This window comes from Hippocampus comes, unplaced genomic scaffold (assembly GCF_001891065.2).
Source record: "Hippocampus comes isolate QL1 unplaced genomic scaffold, H_comes_QL1_v1.1 scaffold676, whole genome shotgun sequence".
NCBI lineage: Eukaryota > Metazoa > Chordata > Actinopteri > Syngnathiformes > Syngnathidae > Hippocampus > Hippocampus comes.
In genome coordinates, this window is record NW_017805988.1 from 102,768 (window position 1) to 120,210 (window position 17,443).

General features: G+C 55.2%; 2 protein-coding genes across 6 annotated transcripts in view; one reads left to right on the forward strand and one right to left on the reverse strand.

Moving 5' to 3' along the window:
• Positions 1 to 1,190, reverse strand: part of LOC109528907 (uncharacterized protein C7orf43-like) — a 7,155-nt gene extending 5,965 nt beyond the window's left edge. The window contains exon 1 of the mRNA XM_019891977.1: positions 643 to 1,190. Within this exon, the coding sequence (XP_019747536.1) occupies positions 643 to 878 (236 nt within the window). The 5' untranslated portion in view covers positions 879 to 1,190. The remainder of the gene's footprint in view (positions 1 to 642) is intronic.
• Positions 1,191 to 1,311: 121 nt separating this feature from the next.
• nup98 (nucleoporin 98 and 96 precursor) lies at positions 1,312 to 17,249 on the forward strand. Of its 5 annotated transcripts, none has more exons than XM_019891973.1 (35): positions 1,312 to 1,637; positions 3,581 to 3,690; positions 3,856 to 3,951; positions 4,030 to 4,221; positions 4,296 to 4,435; positions 4,821 to 4,928; positions 5,013 to 5,196; positions 5,300 to 5,466; positions 5,540 to 5,677; positions 5,749 to 5,884; positions 5,998 to 6,090; positions 6,363 to 6,503; positions 6,592 to 6,725; positions 7,151 to 7,338; positions 7,413 to 7,529; positions 8,493 to 8,664; positions 8,758 to 8,857; positions 8,930 to 9,043; positions 9,134 to 9,272; positions 9,349 to 9,526; positions 9,820 to 9,975; positions 10,049 to 10,252; positions 11,100 to 11,205; positions 11,319 to 11,539; positions 11,623 to 11,804; positions 11,921 to 12,156; positions 12,273 to 12,548; positions 13,126 to 13,283; positions 13,572 to 13,712; positions 13,914 to 14,077; positions 14,201 to 14,422; positions 14,927 to 15,168; positions 15,760 to 15,914; positions 15,978 to 16,098; positions 16,582 to 17,249. In XM_019891973.1, exons 2-35 carry the CDS (start codon positions 3,612 to 3,614, stop codon positions 16,767 to 16,769), a joined length of 5,388 nt encoding a protein of 1,795 aa, XP_019747532.1. In that variant the 5' UTR covers positions 1,312 to 1,637; positions 3,581 to 3,611; the 3' UTR covers positions 16,770 to 17,249. The 5 variants fall into 5 exon arrangements, with proteins under 5 accessions (XP_019747532.1, XP_019747533.1, XP_019747529.1 ...); XM_019891974.1 differs by having other exon boundaries at positions 12,291 to 12,548; XM_019891970.1 differs by having other exon boundaries at positions 3,856 to 4,221.
• The last annotated feature ends 194 nt before the right edge of the window (positions 17,250 to 17,443 follow it).

The following is a 17,443-nucleotide window of genomic DNA, read 5'->3' on the forward strand; positions in this document are numbered from 1 at the left end:
CCAGGCGCGACCGCCGCGCGATTCGGTCCCGAAGGCGGCGGGTGCGGCGCCCCCTGTTGGAACGGCCAAGGACTGTCAGCCCCTTCTCCACACTGTAACTCCCATTTGTTCTCACGCCGGCAAGAAAAATGTCAAAATAGAGAAACGGATAAGAATGATTTTTTTAAAAAACTGAATGAGGTCAACATTTCGAGGCAACAAACTTCGAAAAATGTTAAGTTGGGCAAGTAGCAAAGTGTTTTAAGTTTTGCGCACATGGGAACATTGGTTTTCCTGCCTTTTCAGCAAAGAAATAACAACAGAAGTCAAATAATACATCCGCTGTTGAGAAGATGAAATTACGATGCCCAATTTTCATTTTCAGCAAACCCCCACCAACATTATCTAAACAACTAATTTCTGATGAATTTGAAGATTGCTTGGTTGTCCATGAATGGTTGCACCTCTACCTGTAAACAGTATTGACAGTCCATCTATTCTTAGCATGAGGCATCGCTGTCAATTAGTCGCCTGCATCTGCAGTGTATGCCGAGTCGGCGCGAATATTTTGCGCCTGATCGGATATTAGTTGTCACGCGACTATGCAGCTGCATGACAAGAGGATTGCGGTGAGCAGAGAGCAGCAACGGCACGCATCCCGTCCCATCGCCATCGCCCCCCCCCATCCCCCACCCTCCCTTACCGGGGCCTGGCTCGGTCGGCGTTGCCCTGCCGGCGTCCCTGCAGCGCAGCACCAGCAGGAAGCGGACCGTCTCCCCCAGGTAGAGGTGGCTCCGGCGCGGTAGGGTTCGGTAACGGGCCGGCTCGGACAGGTCCGTGATGGGTACCGCCGGGAAATACATGAAGTACTCGCACTGAGACTCCATCATCTGCACCATGGCGACGATGGGAGGAGGAGGAAGCGAAACAATAGCGCGCCAGCGCTTCCCTGGCCTGACTTGGGGCGCCACCTGCCGGAGGCGACCTGCTACCACAGCACAAGTTGACTTGTGTCGTGTGTGTGTGTGTCCTCAGCCGTGTTGTCAAGCTGAGAACGTCACCAAATAAAAAGCGCATGTACTGGATAAGAACCAGAATGGTCGAACCCTGAAACCTGAAGCAATCCCCACGCATCGTGGAAAAAGCGGTTCTCCAACGAGTTCGCTGAGCTGGCGAAAATGTATCGTATGCCAGAATCTGCGCGTGACATCGGCTATAAAGAAGAACCCATTCTTTCGAGCTTAGTATCCCCGCCACCTGGCAACATTGGAGGCTATTGTGGAAGCGAGGTCGTTTGTTCAACGGATACCATACGGTTCTGTGAAGATTTTTTCCCCACCAACAATAAAAGTAGATCAAACACAAAGTGGGACCAAAACTCATCACATTTAAAAAATTAAATCCAGTGAATTGAAGGGTACCGGAGAACCGGATGTGACGCATTACGCACAACAGAAAATACGTTACGTCACCGCGCAGAGTTGAAAATGCGTCGTGACGTAGTTGAGCAGTTTCCCTCCGCGCTGACAAAGCTAGCCGGCCAGCTAGCTACCTGTTAAGCTAGTGACACATTTTCGAAGCTTGTTGCTCATTTCCCCTCTTTCTTTCTCACTACAAAGAAGCTGGAGTTGGAGGAACCGAGGAACGTGTCGCAAAAGGTAAGTCGCGTAACAGGAAGGCCCGTTGTTGCCGACTCTTGTTGTTTTGCGAAGCTAGCCAGATTTAGCCGATCGGCTAACGTCGCTTTGGACGGCTCGAAAGTTTTTACGACGAGTCTCCGAGCGCAGCTCGTTTTGAGCAGGGATTCCCAAAGCGACGTCGTCGGCCTCCCCAGCCCCCCACGTAAGACCAAAGTCACTTTATTGACACGTGCGGCGATGACTTCGGCGAACTAACGTGCGAGCGGAAAGCATGTTGGTGGCTTCTGGCTGTGACGTCAACGGCTCTTCATCAGCTTTATTACAAAAATGCACTCGACGGCTAGTCAGGTGTGTTATTTTGGCGATTACCCCGGACAAAGCGACCCGGAATGTCCAAAAAGTAAATGCGCAGCAAGCTACATCATGCCGACCCCGAGGCGTTCACGGCTCCCGACGCTGTGACGAGTTTGACCAGGTTACGGGTCAGATGGAAAACTTAAGCCATTGCTCGATTCGCATGGGACCAGTATTATCAGACCGATCATTTCAAGGCCCTTCCAGTGATATGAGTGTCTTTCCCTCTGATAAATATGAGTCGTGTTCTGAATCTTAAAACTGTCAACAACGTGTCAGTTTCCTGCCCTACTTATTCAGATCAGAATCAGAATCATCTTTATTGGCCAAGTATGTAGAACACAGAAGGAATTTGTCTCCGGTACAACACGCTGCACTAGTATCATCATAAACAAGGACATGACAAATAGGTATGGAAGGACATTTCGTAATGTAAGTGAACCGTAGTGTGGTGGATCTGTAGTGGAGAAAAAGAGGGTGTGTGGGAAATGGGGGTGTCCTTTTCAAATCGGCAGAAAAACATGTTTAGTTCATCAGCAAGACCCTTATTGTTCACTGTTTGGGGGGGATGGCATTCTATAGTTTGCGATTGCTTTCGGGCCATATTCCACACAGATGCAGAGTCATGGGCAGAGAGCTGTTTTTTCAGCCACTTTGCATAGCGTCTCTTAGCGATGTTAATTTCCTTTGTCAATTGGTTTGGGGCGTGTTTGTACAATGCCCGATGTCCACTTCTAAATGCGGCCTCTTTCTCTTTCCTGAGTTGTCTTGAGTTTGGGAGTGAACCATGGCTTGTTATTGTTGAAGGAGCGGAAAGACTTCGTTGGTACACACGTGTCCTCACAGAAACTGATGTATGACGTTAGTGTCTGTGTATTCATCCAGTGTGCCCGTTGAAGTTTCAAAGACGCCCCAATCAGTGCAGTCTAAGCATTCTTGTCGAGCTAGCTTTGCTTCATCTGTCCATTTTTTTCACAGTCTTAACAACCGGTTGAACACATTTGAGTTTCTGTCTGTATGTAGGTATTAAGTGGATTAAATTGTGGTCAGAAAGACCCAATGCTGCCATTTTTGCAATAATATTTCCAGGCATTCAATGAATCACATGGGGAAAGAAAGCAGGACAATATTTCAAGTTGAACTGATTCTGATTCCATGAATGGTTTGGTCCGTAACATCTGCCAGAAAGTTGGCAAAAATGTTGACCGATGTTTTCCAAAGTTAAAGCGGGTGTTTGCCAATGTTTTCTTTGAACTCAACGCCGAGGTAGGAAGCGTTCACGCAAGGTGAAGGAAAATCGGAGAATATTTGCTGTGGCGTGAAGAGCATTTGACCAATTTCAAGCTAATCATGGTCTTGAAACGGTTCCTCGATGATCAAAGTAGTTGTTGATTCATTTGATAATCAGTTCGTTGTCGATTAGTCTCAACAAAAGTGTTGCACCTCTCCTCGTCATTTAAAAGTTATCGCATCACATCATGAGCAGATGGGCTTCGCGTTGGACCCTGTTTCATAGAATTCGAGTTCACATAGTAAGAAAAGAGGCCTGCAGGAATGTTTTAGGAACCACGGGCTGTGGTGTTCATTTGTGTTTTGCCCGTTTGTAGTGAACCCGTGCTGGCCTGCTAGCAGGGCAAGATGTTCAACAAGTCGTTCGGGACCCCCTTCGGCGGAGGCTCGGGGGGATTCGGCACCTCTTCCACCTTTGGGCAGCAAAGTAAGTTTGTCACCCTCTCGTCAACCCAAACAACCGCCACTTTCGGACCAAGGGGTTCAGCGTGAGAACGGCCGTGGGGCCGGCGTTAGGGGAACGCTTGCCGGGCGGGAGGGGGCGGCGCATTGTGCACGTCGGGCGACATCAGCATGTTCCCCGTGTGTACAGACGCGGGCTTTGGCACCACGGGGGGGTTCGGTACGTCGGCGTTCGGGGCGACCACCAACACCGGAGGGCTCTTTGGCACCACGCAGAATAAACCCGGTTGGTGGACTCTCTCGTCGCGCCACACTGACGCCCGCGCGCCCACTCTGACGCCCGCCCCGTTCTTTCGCCAACCAGGCGGCCTGTTCGGCTCCAGCACCTTCAGCCAGCCGGCGACGTCGTCCACCAGCACCAACTTTGGCTTCGGCACCCCCAGCGCCACGTCCACCAGCCTGTTTGGCAACACGGCGGCAGGCAACACGACGGCCGGCGGGCTCTTCTCGCAGCAGAACAATGCTTTCAGCGCCAACAAGCCCACGTCCTTCGGAAGTGAGTCGTCGTCGCCCGTCAAATTCTTTCTTGATCTTTTCATGGGGTCACGGCATGCGCGTGCCTGAACGCAGGCTTCGGGACCAGCACCAGCAGCGGCGGGCTCTTCGGGTCCACCAACACAGCCTCCAACCCTTTTGGAGGTGCCACGTCCCTCTTTGGGGGCTCGGGCTTCTCGACCACGCAGCAGCCCGGGACCACGGTCAAGTTTAACGTGAGTAGATGAAGTCAACATGGGGACTGACGGCTCGAATCGGGTTTGGGCGCGCCGCCACGCGTGTTGCCAAGTAGATTCTGTTACAATCAAAAGCCATTCCTAAATGTGGTTTGATCTGCTTCATCGAGCGAAACCGCTGCTCAGATGTTGGGGGTGAAGCAGAAATATGGGCCTGAAAGTCACTGTTCTGCTTGATGCTTGTTTCACACAAAAAGCTGTTTTTTTTTCTGACATCAATGTTGGACGAGTCTTGACAAGTCCGTCCAAAAGGGCTGGCAATATGGGCATGGTGAATGCGTCGAGATGGAATCCGAGGCCAATTACTTGGATTTTGACGCCTGTGGCCTCAATGCAAGTCCGCGTCTTTCTCTCCCGCACTTAGGCTCCAACGGGAAATGACACCATGGTGAAAGCCGGCGTGACCACCAACATCAACACCAAGCATCAGTGCATCACCGCCATGAAGGAATACGAGAACAAATCCCTGGAGGTGACCGGGCGCCCTCACGTGGCCGCGGGTGGCCGCCCGCTCCCGTTTCTGACCGTTTGTGCCTTTTTGTTTGCCTTGCTCCAGGAATTGAGGCTGGAGGACTACCAGGCGGGACGCAAGGGCGCCACCAACCAAATGCCCGCCGCATCGGGCGGCCTGTTTGGCGGCGCCGCCCCCGCGTCCAGCGCCCCCGCCGGTCTCTTTGGCTCGGCGGCCTCGAACAACAACAACTTCACGTTTGGACAGAACAAGAGCACCTTTGGTCAATGTGAGTTGTGATGAGCCCGCCCTCCCCCGCCAAAGTCGGCGGCTGACGGGGACCAAAACTGCGCTTGAATTCTCACCGCCGGTGCCATCTGCGTCCCCATCAGCTTCGACGGGGGGCTTCAGCGGCACCACGGGCGGCCTGTTTAGCCAACCCAACCAGCAGCAGGCCGGCAGCCTCTTCAAGCCCTTCGGTCAGACCACCACGGCGCAGAGTAGCGGCTTTTCCTTTGGCAACGCCAACACGCTGGGCCAAGCTAGCACCAGCAACATGGTGAGACTTTCAAGCCCACGTGCATCCTCACAAACACGCAGGTCATCTGAGCCGATCTCTCACCGTGTCCCAGGGTCTGTTCGGCAACACGGCGGCGTCTCAGTCGGGCGGCCTGTTCGGCACCGCTCAGACGAGCGCCTCCACCGGCTTCGCGGCCGCCGGCGGACTCTTTGGCCAGGCCGGCGCCGGCTTCGGGAGCGTGGGCACTCAGGTGAGAGCGACCGGCGGCAAAATGGGTCGAAAGAGACGATCTGACGTCGCGCGTATGGCCGCCTCTTCCAGCCGAGCATATTTGGGAACAAAGCCGGCGGCTTTGGCACCACCACGACCAGCGCCCCGTCCTTTGGCACCGGCACTGGAATCTTTGGCAACAAGCCTGCGCTCACGCTGGGAACTGGAGCCAACCCCTCAACATTTGGTAAGAGCACAGCTTCGCCGTCAATTCCCTGCACCGAATTCGAACTGAACATAAGCGCCGCCTCGGCACGTGACACTTGGGTTGTTGTTTTTTAACGCTGTTGCTGTCGGCAGGCTTTGGCGCTAACCCCACAGGAGGTAATCTATTTGGCAACAAGTCGACCACCGGAGGCCTCGGAACCGGACTGGGGAGCACCTTTGGAGCAGGTAAGTGCTGAATGTTGAATTGACCCCAAATGTGGCCATCTCTTGTGATGTTCATGGCGTGACTGGGACGGAGGAATTGGTTTTGCATTATTTTCCTGTGAAAAGTAGAGCTTTTGTTTTCATACAGATTTGATTTTAGTCCCCGCTTTTTTGGGGGGGGTTGGGGGTTCTGGATTAATCATGCAAACCGAGGTTCCACCAAATTCTTATTTCAGAGCAGTCAAAGTCATTCACTCGTGCAGTTAACTGGCCCTGTTGTGTTTGCGGAGCAGTGGGCGCCGGGACCACGTCTCTGTTTGGAAATAACCAGAACAAGTTGGGCTCCACGCTGGGAACGATGGGAACCTTCGGGTCGGGTGGCTTCAACAGCGGCACCGGCGCCATCGGCTTCGGAGCGCCTCAGCAGCCTGTCGGTTAGCATCACCGCTCGTATTTCCAACTCCTCTGGGCAGCCGTTCTGTCTCTCCGATTTCCACCCGCTTCTCTTTCCCCCCCCCCCAGCGCTGACGGATCCAAATGCGGCCGCAGCCCAGCAGGCCTTGCTGCAGCAGCAGTTCAGCGTGCTGGCGTACTCGCCCTATGGAGACTCGCCGCTCTTCAGAAACCCTCTGTCTGACCCCAAGAAGAAGGAGGAGGTGAGTGGAGCAATGCCAAATGCTTGGCGATAGCCAGTCCCAGAATAGTCACTGTATTGTGTGTTACAACAACACGCAGGTGCCCGTACCATGCGTACCCGCGGTCCCTTAGAGAAGTTTGCAGAGTGCCTCCGGCAGGCGAGCAAATCCCCTCTCTTTGCGTCATCAGAACAGCGTCCCGAGCCAACGCAATCGCTTCTTCCTCAGCGATTGGGCCATTTTGTGGTTCCAAACCCGGTTTCCCGAAAACACCCAGGTTGCCGTTTTTTGTTTTGCAGCTGTTGCGGTGACTTGATAGGCGTGTGAGGGTGGCCATTTTCAGTTGCGTCGAGTTCGGCTAGGTGTGCGGGGAAGGTCCCGGGCGTTGCGATTTTGCAGCCAGCACTCACGCCGAAACTGTCGCTTGCATTTTTGTCCACTCACAGCGTCTGAAACCAACCAACCCGGCGGCTCAGAAAGCTCTGACCACTCCCACGCACTACAAGCTGACCCCCCGACCGGCCACCAGGGTGCGCCCCAAAGCCTTGACCTCATCGGGCGGCTCCAAGTCGCAGCTCTTCGACGGTCTGGATGACGACGAGCCCTCTCTCACCAACGGAGCTTTCGTTCCCAGGTGACTGTTGCCGTGGCGGCCGTGCGCTCCGGCCAAGAGTTGTCACTAAGTCGAGTTTGCCTTTGGGTCCGCAGGAAGAGCATCAAGAAACTTGTGCTGAAGAACTTGAACAGCAGCCAGTACAGCAGTCCCGCAAACAAAGACTCAGACGACCTGGCCTTGCTGTCAGCCTACCCTCAAAACGGACACAGGTCTCCAACTTAAGCACATCTCAACAGTCCTTTCGTAACTCGGTGTGTGTTTAATGCGCGCGGGGGTGGGGGCAGGTGGATGTTACAAATCCAACCACCCTACGAGAAAAGGTGCCATTATGTCGAGGCATTCCAAAATATTTTTCAAATTCGATTTACTCCTCGCTCATGCTTGAGACACTTTTGAAGATTTCTCTTCCCACTCTCTTGCTGTCCAGAAATGGGTGACTCTAGGATAACATCACTTTGGAGGAAAGGAATAGAAGACTCACTCAGTTCTCCAAACAAGAGGCAACATGTGCTTGCTCACAGTAGAAGCTGACATGTTAGAAGCGGCTGAGAAATGAGACTTTGTGTATAGGAACGCAGCTCACCATTCTTTTAACAATTGATTTATCTGTTGGTTGTATTTTTGATTAGTCGATGAATTGGATGAATAAACCTTAAATTTCCATCCCTTTACTCAAAAACAGGACATTATTTCCAATTGACAGAACAGAAAATGCACAAACTTCCCGTTCCTGACTTGGTCAGGGTAAAATTGACAAAAATGTCCCTCATTGTTTTCAACCCGAAGAGCTGATCGAGCAGAAAACAGAATCGGTTTGCTTCCATGGAGAAAGAAGAAAATATTTACTGTTGAGGCTCCAAACGCTTTGTCAAAGTTGTTGGGTGATCTCTGATCAATTGTCGATAAATCGATGAGCTTCATGCCAACTTGCCGTCCAAAATGCCGTCGGCGGGCTTGCAGAAACGAGCTGAGATGCGACGTTAATTCTTGCCCTTGAAACGACTGCGGCTTGAACGCGCGCGGGAGTGGTATCGTGTCGAATGCCGATGAAACAAAAGCTTGCGAATGATTTTGCGGAGCCGTGCCGTTCAGATAGCCCGGCGCCGATCTCCGAGCCGGTAGCCCCGCCCACTTAACGCCGCCGCTCACGACGCCACGCGACTCGTCCGCAGTCAAACGGAGGACGACGAGCCGAGGGCGGCGCCGGCCGCCGACGACCCGGAGGTCACGCACTTCTACGTCAACCCCATCGCCAAACCCGTTCCGCAAGGCCGAGCCCCCTGCGCCCTGCAGGACACCATCTGCGAGCTCAACATGCACAAGGCCACCAGGAACGGCCTGGAGGTGAGCCCCGGGTGCCCCGAGCGCTTTCGCCCTGTTCGTCAGGCTTCGTTGATGTGCATTTCACCCCCTCCGCTCGTCCTTGTCAACAACCAGTTGAGCAGCGAGGATGCGTCGGCGTCCCTCTGTGAAGAGTCTCTGCAGGAGGAGCGCGACGACGTCCTGCACGAAGCCAACCAGCCTCCTCACCCCGCAGGTGCGGCGACCTCATCCACCCCGCCGCCCCCTTTTTGCTTCCCCTTTTGACCTTATCGCTTGCTGCGCGCAGGCATCGTGCTGAGGCGCGTAGGTTATTACACCATTCCCTCCATGGACGAGCTGAGCGACATGGTGGACGACAGCGGCGAGTGCGTGGTGGACAACTTTACCGTGGGCAGGAAAGGTGACGGTGAACGTGACATCCGCGAGCGGTCGCCACCGCTGCGCATGATTGGGCGGTTCACTCAAACTGTGACGCGGTTGGCCCTCTCAGGTTACGGCTCAATCTTCTTTCCCGGCACGGTGAACGTGACGGGGCTGGACCTGGACCAGATCGTTCATTTCAGACGCAAAGAGGTCATCGTGTACCCGGATGATAAGAACAAGCCGGCCGAGGGCGAGGGCCTCAACAGGTGCGCGGGCGTACGTCCGGGCGGCCGCCGCTTAGATTTCACGCGATGTGTGTCCGACGCGTCTCGGTGGGTGCAGGCGGGCCGAGGTGACGCTGGACGGCGTTTGGCCCAACGACAAGACGACCTGCACGCAAATCCGTAGCCCCGAGCGGCTCGCCGACATGAACTATGAAGGCCGGCTGGAGAAGGCGGCGCGCAAACAGGGAGCGCGCTTCCTCGAGTACAGGGCTGAAACCGGTTCCTGGGTCTTTGAGGTACGCGGGCGTGCCTCTGATCACGCGAGTTTGTGGCTGTGCGCACGTGTCTGAGCGTGGGAAAGAGGTTGTGAGTTGGCGTGTGTACATGCGACTTGATTAATATGGAAGCCTTTGTTTATGTGACTGGCTGTGTGAATGGTGAGAATTCGTGTTTGGGGATAATAATAATACATTTAATTTACAAGGAATACAGCGAGTGTGCATGTCAGAGAGTGAGGTTGTGTGGTTCAAGAATATGCCCGTCTGTGTGTGCACGTTTTCGTTGTTGATTTTTGCACCCTCTCTCCCAGGTGGCTCATTTCTCCAAGTATGGGCTGCAGGAGTCGGACGAAGACGACGACCTTCCGCTCAAGACGGACCCCAAGAAGCTGAAGATGATGACGTCGCTTCCCCCCTCCAGACCGCCACAGCCCCCTCCCCCCTCTCAGCAGCCAATGCAGGCCCAGGTAGCAGCGACTCCGCCTCCGGGCAGCGCGACAAAACGCCGCGTTCCTCACGGCCTTCGTCCGCTCTCGTCAGACCCCTGCGGTCGCCGACCCGGCGAGCAACGTGGCCGAGTTGGATAGCGACATGGCCGACGTCACGCAGAGCTTCTCGGCGGAAAATGAGGACGACGCCGAGCCGGCGATCAGCCCGGGGGATGCCGCGGGTGCCGAGCAAGATGGCGTCTCGGCATCCGGCCGCATGGCGTCCTCGCTGGGCGTCAACCCGCACGCCCTGCAGGTAAGCTTTGGCCACTCCTTGGCGCAACCTTCGCATTCGTCCTCCCAGGAATCCGCTGAGAAAAAAAAGGATTGCTTCCGTAGAGAACAATCGTAATTTGGCGGAGAGGCGATTCTGCAATTTGATTTTCTTTTTGACTTGGGTGGAGAGCTTTGAAATTTGCAGCAATCGCGAATCACGGATCCATGTCAAGAATGGTCGATGGAGTGCACGTCTAGGGCGCTTTTATCAGCACCTTATGCTTGCCCAAGAAAGCGTGAAAGAGTAGCGCACGTGCGGGTGGAATTGCTTGGCCCAGTACGGAGCCGTTTTCAAACCCAAATTGACTGCCCTGCCAGCGCCCGTCTGTGTCGGGCCTCTTCCTGCCGCCGAGGCGTATTTTTGTCCGCCGCAAATGGCCTCGAAGCGCTTCCACATTTGCACTCCAAGACTTTTAGCACCAAAACAACCCCGGAAGAAACAGGATTGCGATGACGCTAGACACAAACGCGGGCGGCACACGAATCGGCGTGAGCTTGCCGTTCCCGCTTCGTACCGGCGGCAGCGGTACAAAGTGAAGCGACATCGCCAGATCATGAAGGCCAACAAGCTGCGCAAACCAGAACTTGCGTCATCGTAGGCGGCACTGGGCTGGAATACGGCAGCTCGCGGCGAGTGAGATTTGCAGTCATTTGTTTTCTACTCTTACTGCCAAGAAATGACCTGAACTCGTACGTCTTCACTTTGAGGAAATGAAGACTCGCTCACTCGCACGGTTGATCCACTCAATAAGAGGACGAGCACGCTTGCTGTGCACCTGCGGGGGAAAGTTGCCTTTGAAAGCCACCCACCATTTGTTTGGCCTTAGATCATGAAGGCGTCTCTGTTTGCTGAGGATGAGGACGAGAGCGACTTTTTCCAGGAGCACGTGAAGATCTCCTCGCCGCACCTCGTCCTGCCGGGACCGGGCTCGGGTATGAACTTGAAGTGGAGAACTTTCCCGCACGGTGGCCGCAAGTATTGTTCTCACGGGACGGGATGCACCGGCCACGCAAGTCCCTGAACTGTTTTCTGCCCCCGTGGCCAGCGGGCGCTCTCTTCCAGGCTCGCTTTTCTTCCGGCCTGCTCTCCTCGCTCCCCGATTCTCCTCCGTTGCGCCCCGAAGCGCCCCGCTCGTTCCCCTGGGTGCCACCCGCCGTGTCCTCCTTCTTGCTGCCCCCCAAGCCGGCCGAGCCCCCGGTGAGGACCGTTGGGGTCCGGCGCTTGGGAGGCCCCGTCCCCCTGGAAGAGTCTGTCACCCAGGGAAAGGCAAGAGGACGCTCCCGCCGCGCCGTTACTCACAGTTGCAGCCCCCCCATCTCCGTGGCGTGACATTTGTCGCTTGCTTGCAGGGAAACTTGCTGATGGACGCCGGTTTGTATGCGGGCCGCTCGTTCCGGGTGGGCTGGGGCCCCGGCTGGACGCTAGCGCACTGCGGCGATCGGCCGAACTCGCCGCCGGGCTTGCGGCTCGGCCGCCGAGGATCAACCGACGCGGACTTTGGTTTCCTGCCAAAACCTGCCCGGAACAAACCGTAAGACGCGCATGCTCAACAGAGGCGTAGACGCTTTTCCCCCCAAACCACCGAAATGACCCGTACAAAAGATCTGCAATGACGTCATTTCTTCTTTGTCAATGTGGTGCGGGCAGGCTAGCGGAGAGCCCCTACAAGGTGCTTTTGGAGCGGCTGGTGGCTCTGCCAGAGACGAGTGAGGAGCAGGGCCAAGCGGTGCTGCAGCGCCCCCTGGATATCTGTCTCGAGCACAGCACCGTCAGCACGGAGGACTCCGGTTGCCCTCTCGTCCGCCCGGAGCCCGGCGTGGCGGCGCTGCACGACTACGCCGATTGGATCTCCGAGCTGAGCGACGAGCGGGAGCATGCCGACCGTAAGAATCGCCCGCGCTCCCTGACGTCGTCAGCCCTGTCCCTTGGGAAAACGCATTCCTTTTTATGTCGCGAATATATGCCACTTCCTCTCATTGGTAGCGCGCGCTAATCGCGGTGCTTTGCGTGTCCTCAGCGGTGCTGGCCTACTGGTGCGAGGTGTGGACCCTGTGCGAGGCCCTCTGGGGCCAGCGGCCGCACGCCGAGCCCCTTGGCCACTACGAGCGGCAGATGGGGAGGAGGCGCGCCTTCTCCGCCTGGCTCTCTCGGCGCGCCGCCCGGCGGGTGGAGGAGGAAGTGGCGCAGGCGGGCAAAGGCCGCCGCGCGGAGGCCGTCTTCAGCTACCTGACGGGAAACCGCATCAGCGAGGCGTGTCGTCTGGCGCAGAAGGAGGGTGAGCGCGCTTTTTCTCACGGAAGTTTTCTCACTGACGCCCGCGGTGACCGAAACAGAAACTGGAAAGAAAGGAGGGCGTGGCCAGGGCAGGCGCAACTTGACGCAGCATGCGGGAAAACTATTCGATATGCTCCCAAGCTGACGCAAGGGAAACGGATAGCGAGTCAAGGCGGCTTCATTTGTGGAGCACATTTCATCCGCACTCCAACGCGATGTGCTTCACGCAAACAAAGACACCATCCATCAAAGCTTGTAGAAACAGCCACGCAGAACGTTCACAAGTCAAGTCCGATGCATTTCTCTCGCCCTCAATCGCAGAAAAGTCTCCAAGGGCCACGCACGCCCACCGTTGACCAATATGAATGACTCCCCCTGATCTCCACTCCACAGGAGTGCAAGGGGAGACAACTCCACCTGCAGCAACACAAAAACCGTCCGTCCTCATTTGGACGGTCGCGTCCATCGCCGTTCATCTGTCCATTTCCATAAAGAGATGTTATCCAGTTAGCGTGGCCTCTTTCGCTTTTTTTTTTTAAGGGTTGCTAACCCCGCATGCCCGTCCGTTCTTGCGCCAGGAGACCACCGCCTGGCCCTGCTGCTGTCGCAGGCCGCCGGCTCGCAGTACGGCCGCGAGCTGCTGGCCCTGCAGCTGGCAGACTGGAACCGCACGCAGACCGACGGCTACCTGACGGAAGAACGCCTGCGAATCTTCATGCTGCTCGCCGGAAAGCCCGTAGGTGGCCGGCCGGCTCTTTCGGCGGATGCTCGGCTCGCGACGCGGCGCCGTGCGGATGGGACAGGAGACGGTGGCGCCTCGAGATGCCTTTTGAGTTCAAGCTTTGGCTTTGCCTCGGGGTCACCGTTGGGTGGCGGTCATCTCAATGCGCTTCACAACCAGAAGCGGTTTGGCAGATGTGAACAATCGTTCGGATCAGGAGCTCGAGCCGAGCTCAATATAGGGCAATATAAGTTATCTTGGGAATTGCGGTAAAATGTCAACAGATCTCTTGTGTCCGCGCAGGTGTGGCAGACGTCGGAGTCGGTGGTCAACGCGTGCTCGCAGCTGGACTGGAAGCGTTGCGTGGCCGTCCACCTCTGGTTTATGCTGCCGCCCACCGCCTCGGTGGCCGACGCCCTTGCCGAGTACCAGGACGCCTTCCAAGTGAGCCGCGCCGCCGCCTCGCAGGCGACAGGACAGTCGCCAGCACTGACGCGTCTCTCAGAGGCAACTCAACTGCACGGTGTTGGGGACTGCCCACGCCGTCATGACAAATCAAATCAAACTGAAAAAAAATGTCCTGGCCAGTTGAAATGAAAATGGACCAATGGCCCAGCCTGCTTTTGTTGTTTCGTCGCCCCGCAGGGATCGTGTGAGGGGGGCAAATATGCCTGCGCCCCGCTGCCTCCCTACCTGAAGGAGGAGCAGTCGGGCATGGGGATGGACCGGCGCGACCAAGACGAGGACGAGGAGTCGAAGCGGCCTCTCTACGATGTCTGCTTCCACCTGCTCAAGCTCTACAGCGACAGGTACTGCCGGCAGCGAAAATTCCGAAAAAATGCAACTTTTCGGGGGCTACTCGCGGTCGCTCGGTACGCGCCAAGGCCGCCTTCAAGTCTTTGTTTGGCTCCCCTCCTTGCGTTGCGGCGCAGACACTACGGCCTGCAGCAGCTGTTGGAGCCTCTGAGCGTCACGTGGGAGCGTCTGGACTTCCGGCTGAGTTGGCACCTTTGGGGCGTCCTGCAGGCGCTGCACTACAGCCACCTGAGCGCCGCGCGCCAGGGCCTGCTGCACGCCAGCTACGCCGCGCAGCTGGAGAGCGCCGGCCTGTGGCACCTGGCTGTCTTCATCCTGCTGCACATCCCTGATCACACGTACGTACCCACGCACGCGCCGCTGCGGTGGGTAGAAAAAGTCCACACACCCCTCTCGTGATGGAAAGCTAGACCAGGACGATCGATGTGACCTCAAATTTGTCCAGCTCCACAGAGGGGGGAAACCAAATCCATTTTTTCACCCCTCTTTCAAACAAACGCAATCAGTCGGCTTTCGTGGAGGCTCAGTGCTGCGAGGCTGAAATTCCGGGATGGGCACAATTTGACATCAGCAAGTTCTGCAAACGGTCTTCCTGCTGTGTATCTCGGCTCACGCAGGGGAAACAGCCCAGCCTGGCTCCGCTTTTCTCAAGCGACACTTGAATTTCCCCAAACGAAAATGTGTTCGGCTCCAAAGTAGCCCACAAAGTGCAAACGTTTTCCGGCGTCATCTCGAAAGCAAAACAAAAGGTCAGGGAAAGCCTTGTTGAACGCGGCGTCTGACCTTGATTTTGCCTCTGGGTCATATCATGTGACCGGCCTCCCCCCTCTTCTCTCGTTTAGCCAGCGCGAGCGTGCGGTGAGGGCCGTGCTGAGCCTGCACTGCCCCCTGCAGGAGACGGAGGAGTCGCTGAGCAGGGAACGCTTCCTGACCCGGCGCCTGCTCGTCCCCGAACGCTGGATCCACGAGGCCAAGAGCGTTCGCGCCCGCCACTGTGGCGACAAGCACCGGGAGGCGCTGCACCTCTACCGCGCCGGCTGCTGGAGCCGGTGTCACCGGCTGCTCGTCGCGCACCTGGCCCCGGGTATGCCCGCCGCCCGCTTAAAAATAAAGACAGGAAAAAGACCGCAGTCGGCGGCCAGGACCGAACGATCGCCAACTTTGCCCGTTGCCGACTCCGTCGTCACCACCGCGCGCTTTTTACGCCACGTCCACTCTGCAGCTGAGAAGCTTGCGATGGGGATTTTTACGGCGTCGCCCTTGGGTGGAAAAGATCAGTGGCACTCTCCTTCCTCATCGCTGCGGAGACGCCTTTTCCGATATCATTGACCTTCTGTTTGCTACTCCTCCGTGTTAGAATGTCGACTTTTCTCAGAAATCAAATGACGGCCGGCCATAATTACGAGTTCATATTCAGAAAAATAGCTGCTCTTTCTATTGGTACAATGTCAACATTAAGTCTTGGGGAATCAGATGACTTTAAATCTCAAACCTTTCATCTAACAAATTCCGACCGTTGGAAAAATTGCGGTAAAATGCCAACGTCTCTGAAAAGGACGCCTCCTTCCTCCCAACTCCGAATCTCATTTTCCGTGTAAAATGCCCGCTTTTTCGGTCTGGCAATTGCACCTTTTCTCCTAACTTGGTCCCAACCCCGAAAAATGCCATTTCCTAGATTGTATCATCAACGGCAACCACGACTACTTGCTGGAGTTTTTGGAGGGGCTGGCAGTGCCCGAGCACAGCGCCACCATCCAGGATTGGGATACTGCCGGCAAGGTTTACCTGGACTACATCCGGATCACCAACACCCTCCGGGCCGTTCAGCAGGTCGGTTGGTCGCCAGGCGTAGCCACGCGTTGCCAGGCGTTGACGACATTGGTTGCGTTCCAGGTGGAAAGTGGCGACGCCGACGGCTACGAGCTGGAGCGCCTTCACACCCAAGTCACGTCTTTGTGCGACAGGATCCAGCTCCTGCCCTGTGAGGGCGCCAGAGACCGCTTGGCACAGTCAGGTAGCAAAACAGTTTGGGTTTCTTTTTTTTTTTTTTTGCCCCGCAGAATTAGTACGTTATTCTGGGCAAACCTCGATAAGTGTTCCCCCAACGAGAAAAAAAAAGACATTTTGGCAACCTCATTCAAGGACACTTTCTACCTAAAAGTTTTCCAACTTTATTGTAAAATCCAACACCAAAAATGTCATGTTTTCCCTGAAAGTCATACCCTTTTTCCACCCTCATGATCCCAACTTTGATATGTCTTTGGGGGGGATTATTGAAACTGGGAAAAAGTGTCATTGTCCGAGTTTGCAAATGTGAAAGACATGTTCAGTGACTGAAAAAGTTGAACTTGTACAAAAAAGAAAAAAAAGGTTGGTGTCATTTCCTGAGATGAGGCTGCCATTTCCAATGAAAAGTCATCCGAATGTCCAACAATGTCCGAGAGTAAGAATGGTCGAACGTGACTTTGAGTGATGAACAATGTGCGCGTGTCCTCAGAGATGGCCAAGTGCGTGGCCAACATCCTGCGCGTGGTGCTGAGTTTGCAGCGCGGCGCGGGTGCGCCGCCGCCGCCGCAGCAGCTGGCGCCGCACCTGGCCCGGCTGCCCATGCCCGAGGACTATGCCCTGGAGGAGCTGCGAGGCCTCACCACCTCCTACCTGCGCCAGCTCATCGTCGGCCAGTGAGCGCCTCCCGCCAATCCAAGTACACGCCTAACCACGCACCGTTTCAGACTCTTTCGGGCACGCGGGTGCTTGCGTCGCTATTAGCTGAGCAAAACGCTACAGCAGGGTAGGGTGTCCATATGCGAGCAGAGGCGAGATAGCTATCTTTCCCATGTTTTATGGATCAAAAAGTCCAGATGGACAAGTGTCCAGCGCTCTATTTTTGTAGATTTTTGTTGGGTTTTTTGTGTCTTTTGGAATGTTTGTAAGCACACGTTATTAAACTAAAAATCAAAGTTTTGAACATGTCCTCACTGTTTTGAAATCAACTTCACCCAATTTTATCTGACTTCTGCGTGCTTAAAATCACTTTTGTACAAAAATGGGCTACAAAGGTGTTATTTTTGTTATCTTGTGACAACTCTGGCCTCATGGTGTCGTTTGTGTGTCCAAACTATTTTAATAAAGTCTCGTAAGAAGTGGTGACTTGCTGATATCAAATAGTGGGTTGTGTCACTTCCCAGTTATTCGTCCACCTGTGGAACCTCGCCTTTCCCGATGAGTCTCTTCCACAGCCAAAGCTACATATCCCAGAGCAAATCATGGAAGTCCAATTCTTCCCAGTCTCGGACACCAGAAGATATCGGACCCCCCCAAAAAAAGCGATATAATCAGAGAAAAAACTAGTTTTACAT

Coding starts and splice junctions, on each gene's coding strand:
- nup98 (XM_019891970.1), top strand. CDS start 3,612: ATGTTCAACAAGTCGTTCGGGACCCCCTTCGGCGGAGGCTCGGGGGGA. Junction 4,436..4,820: donor GGACCACGGTCAAGTTTAAC/GTGAGTAGATGA, acceptor TCCCGCACTTAG/GCTCCAACGGGAAATGACAC. Junction 10,253..11,099: donor TCAACCCGCACGCCCTGCAG/GTAAGCTTTGGC, acceptor GTTTGGCCTTAG/ATCATGAAGGCGTCTCTGTT.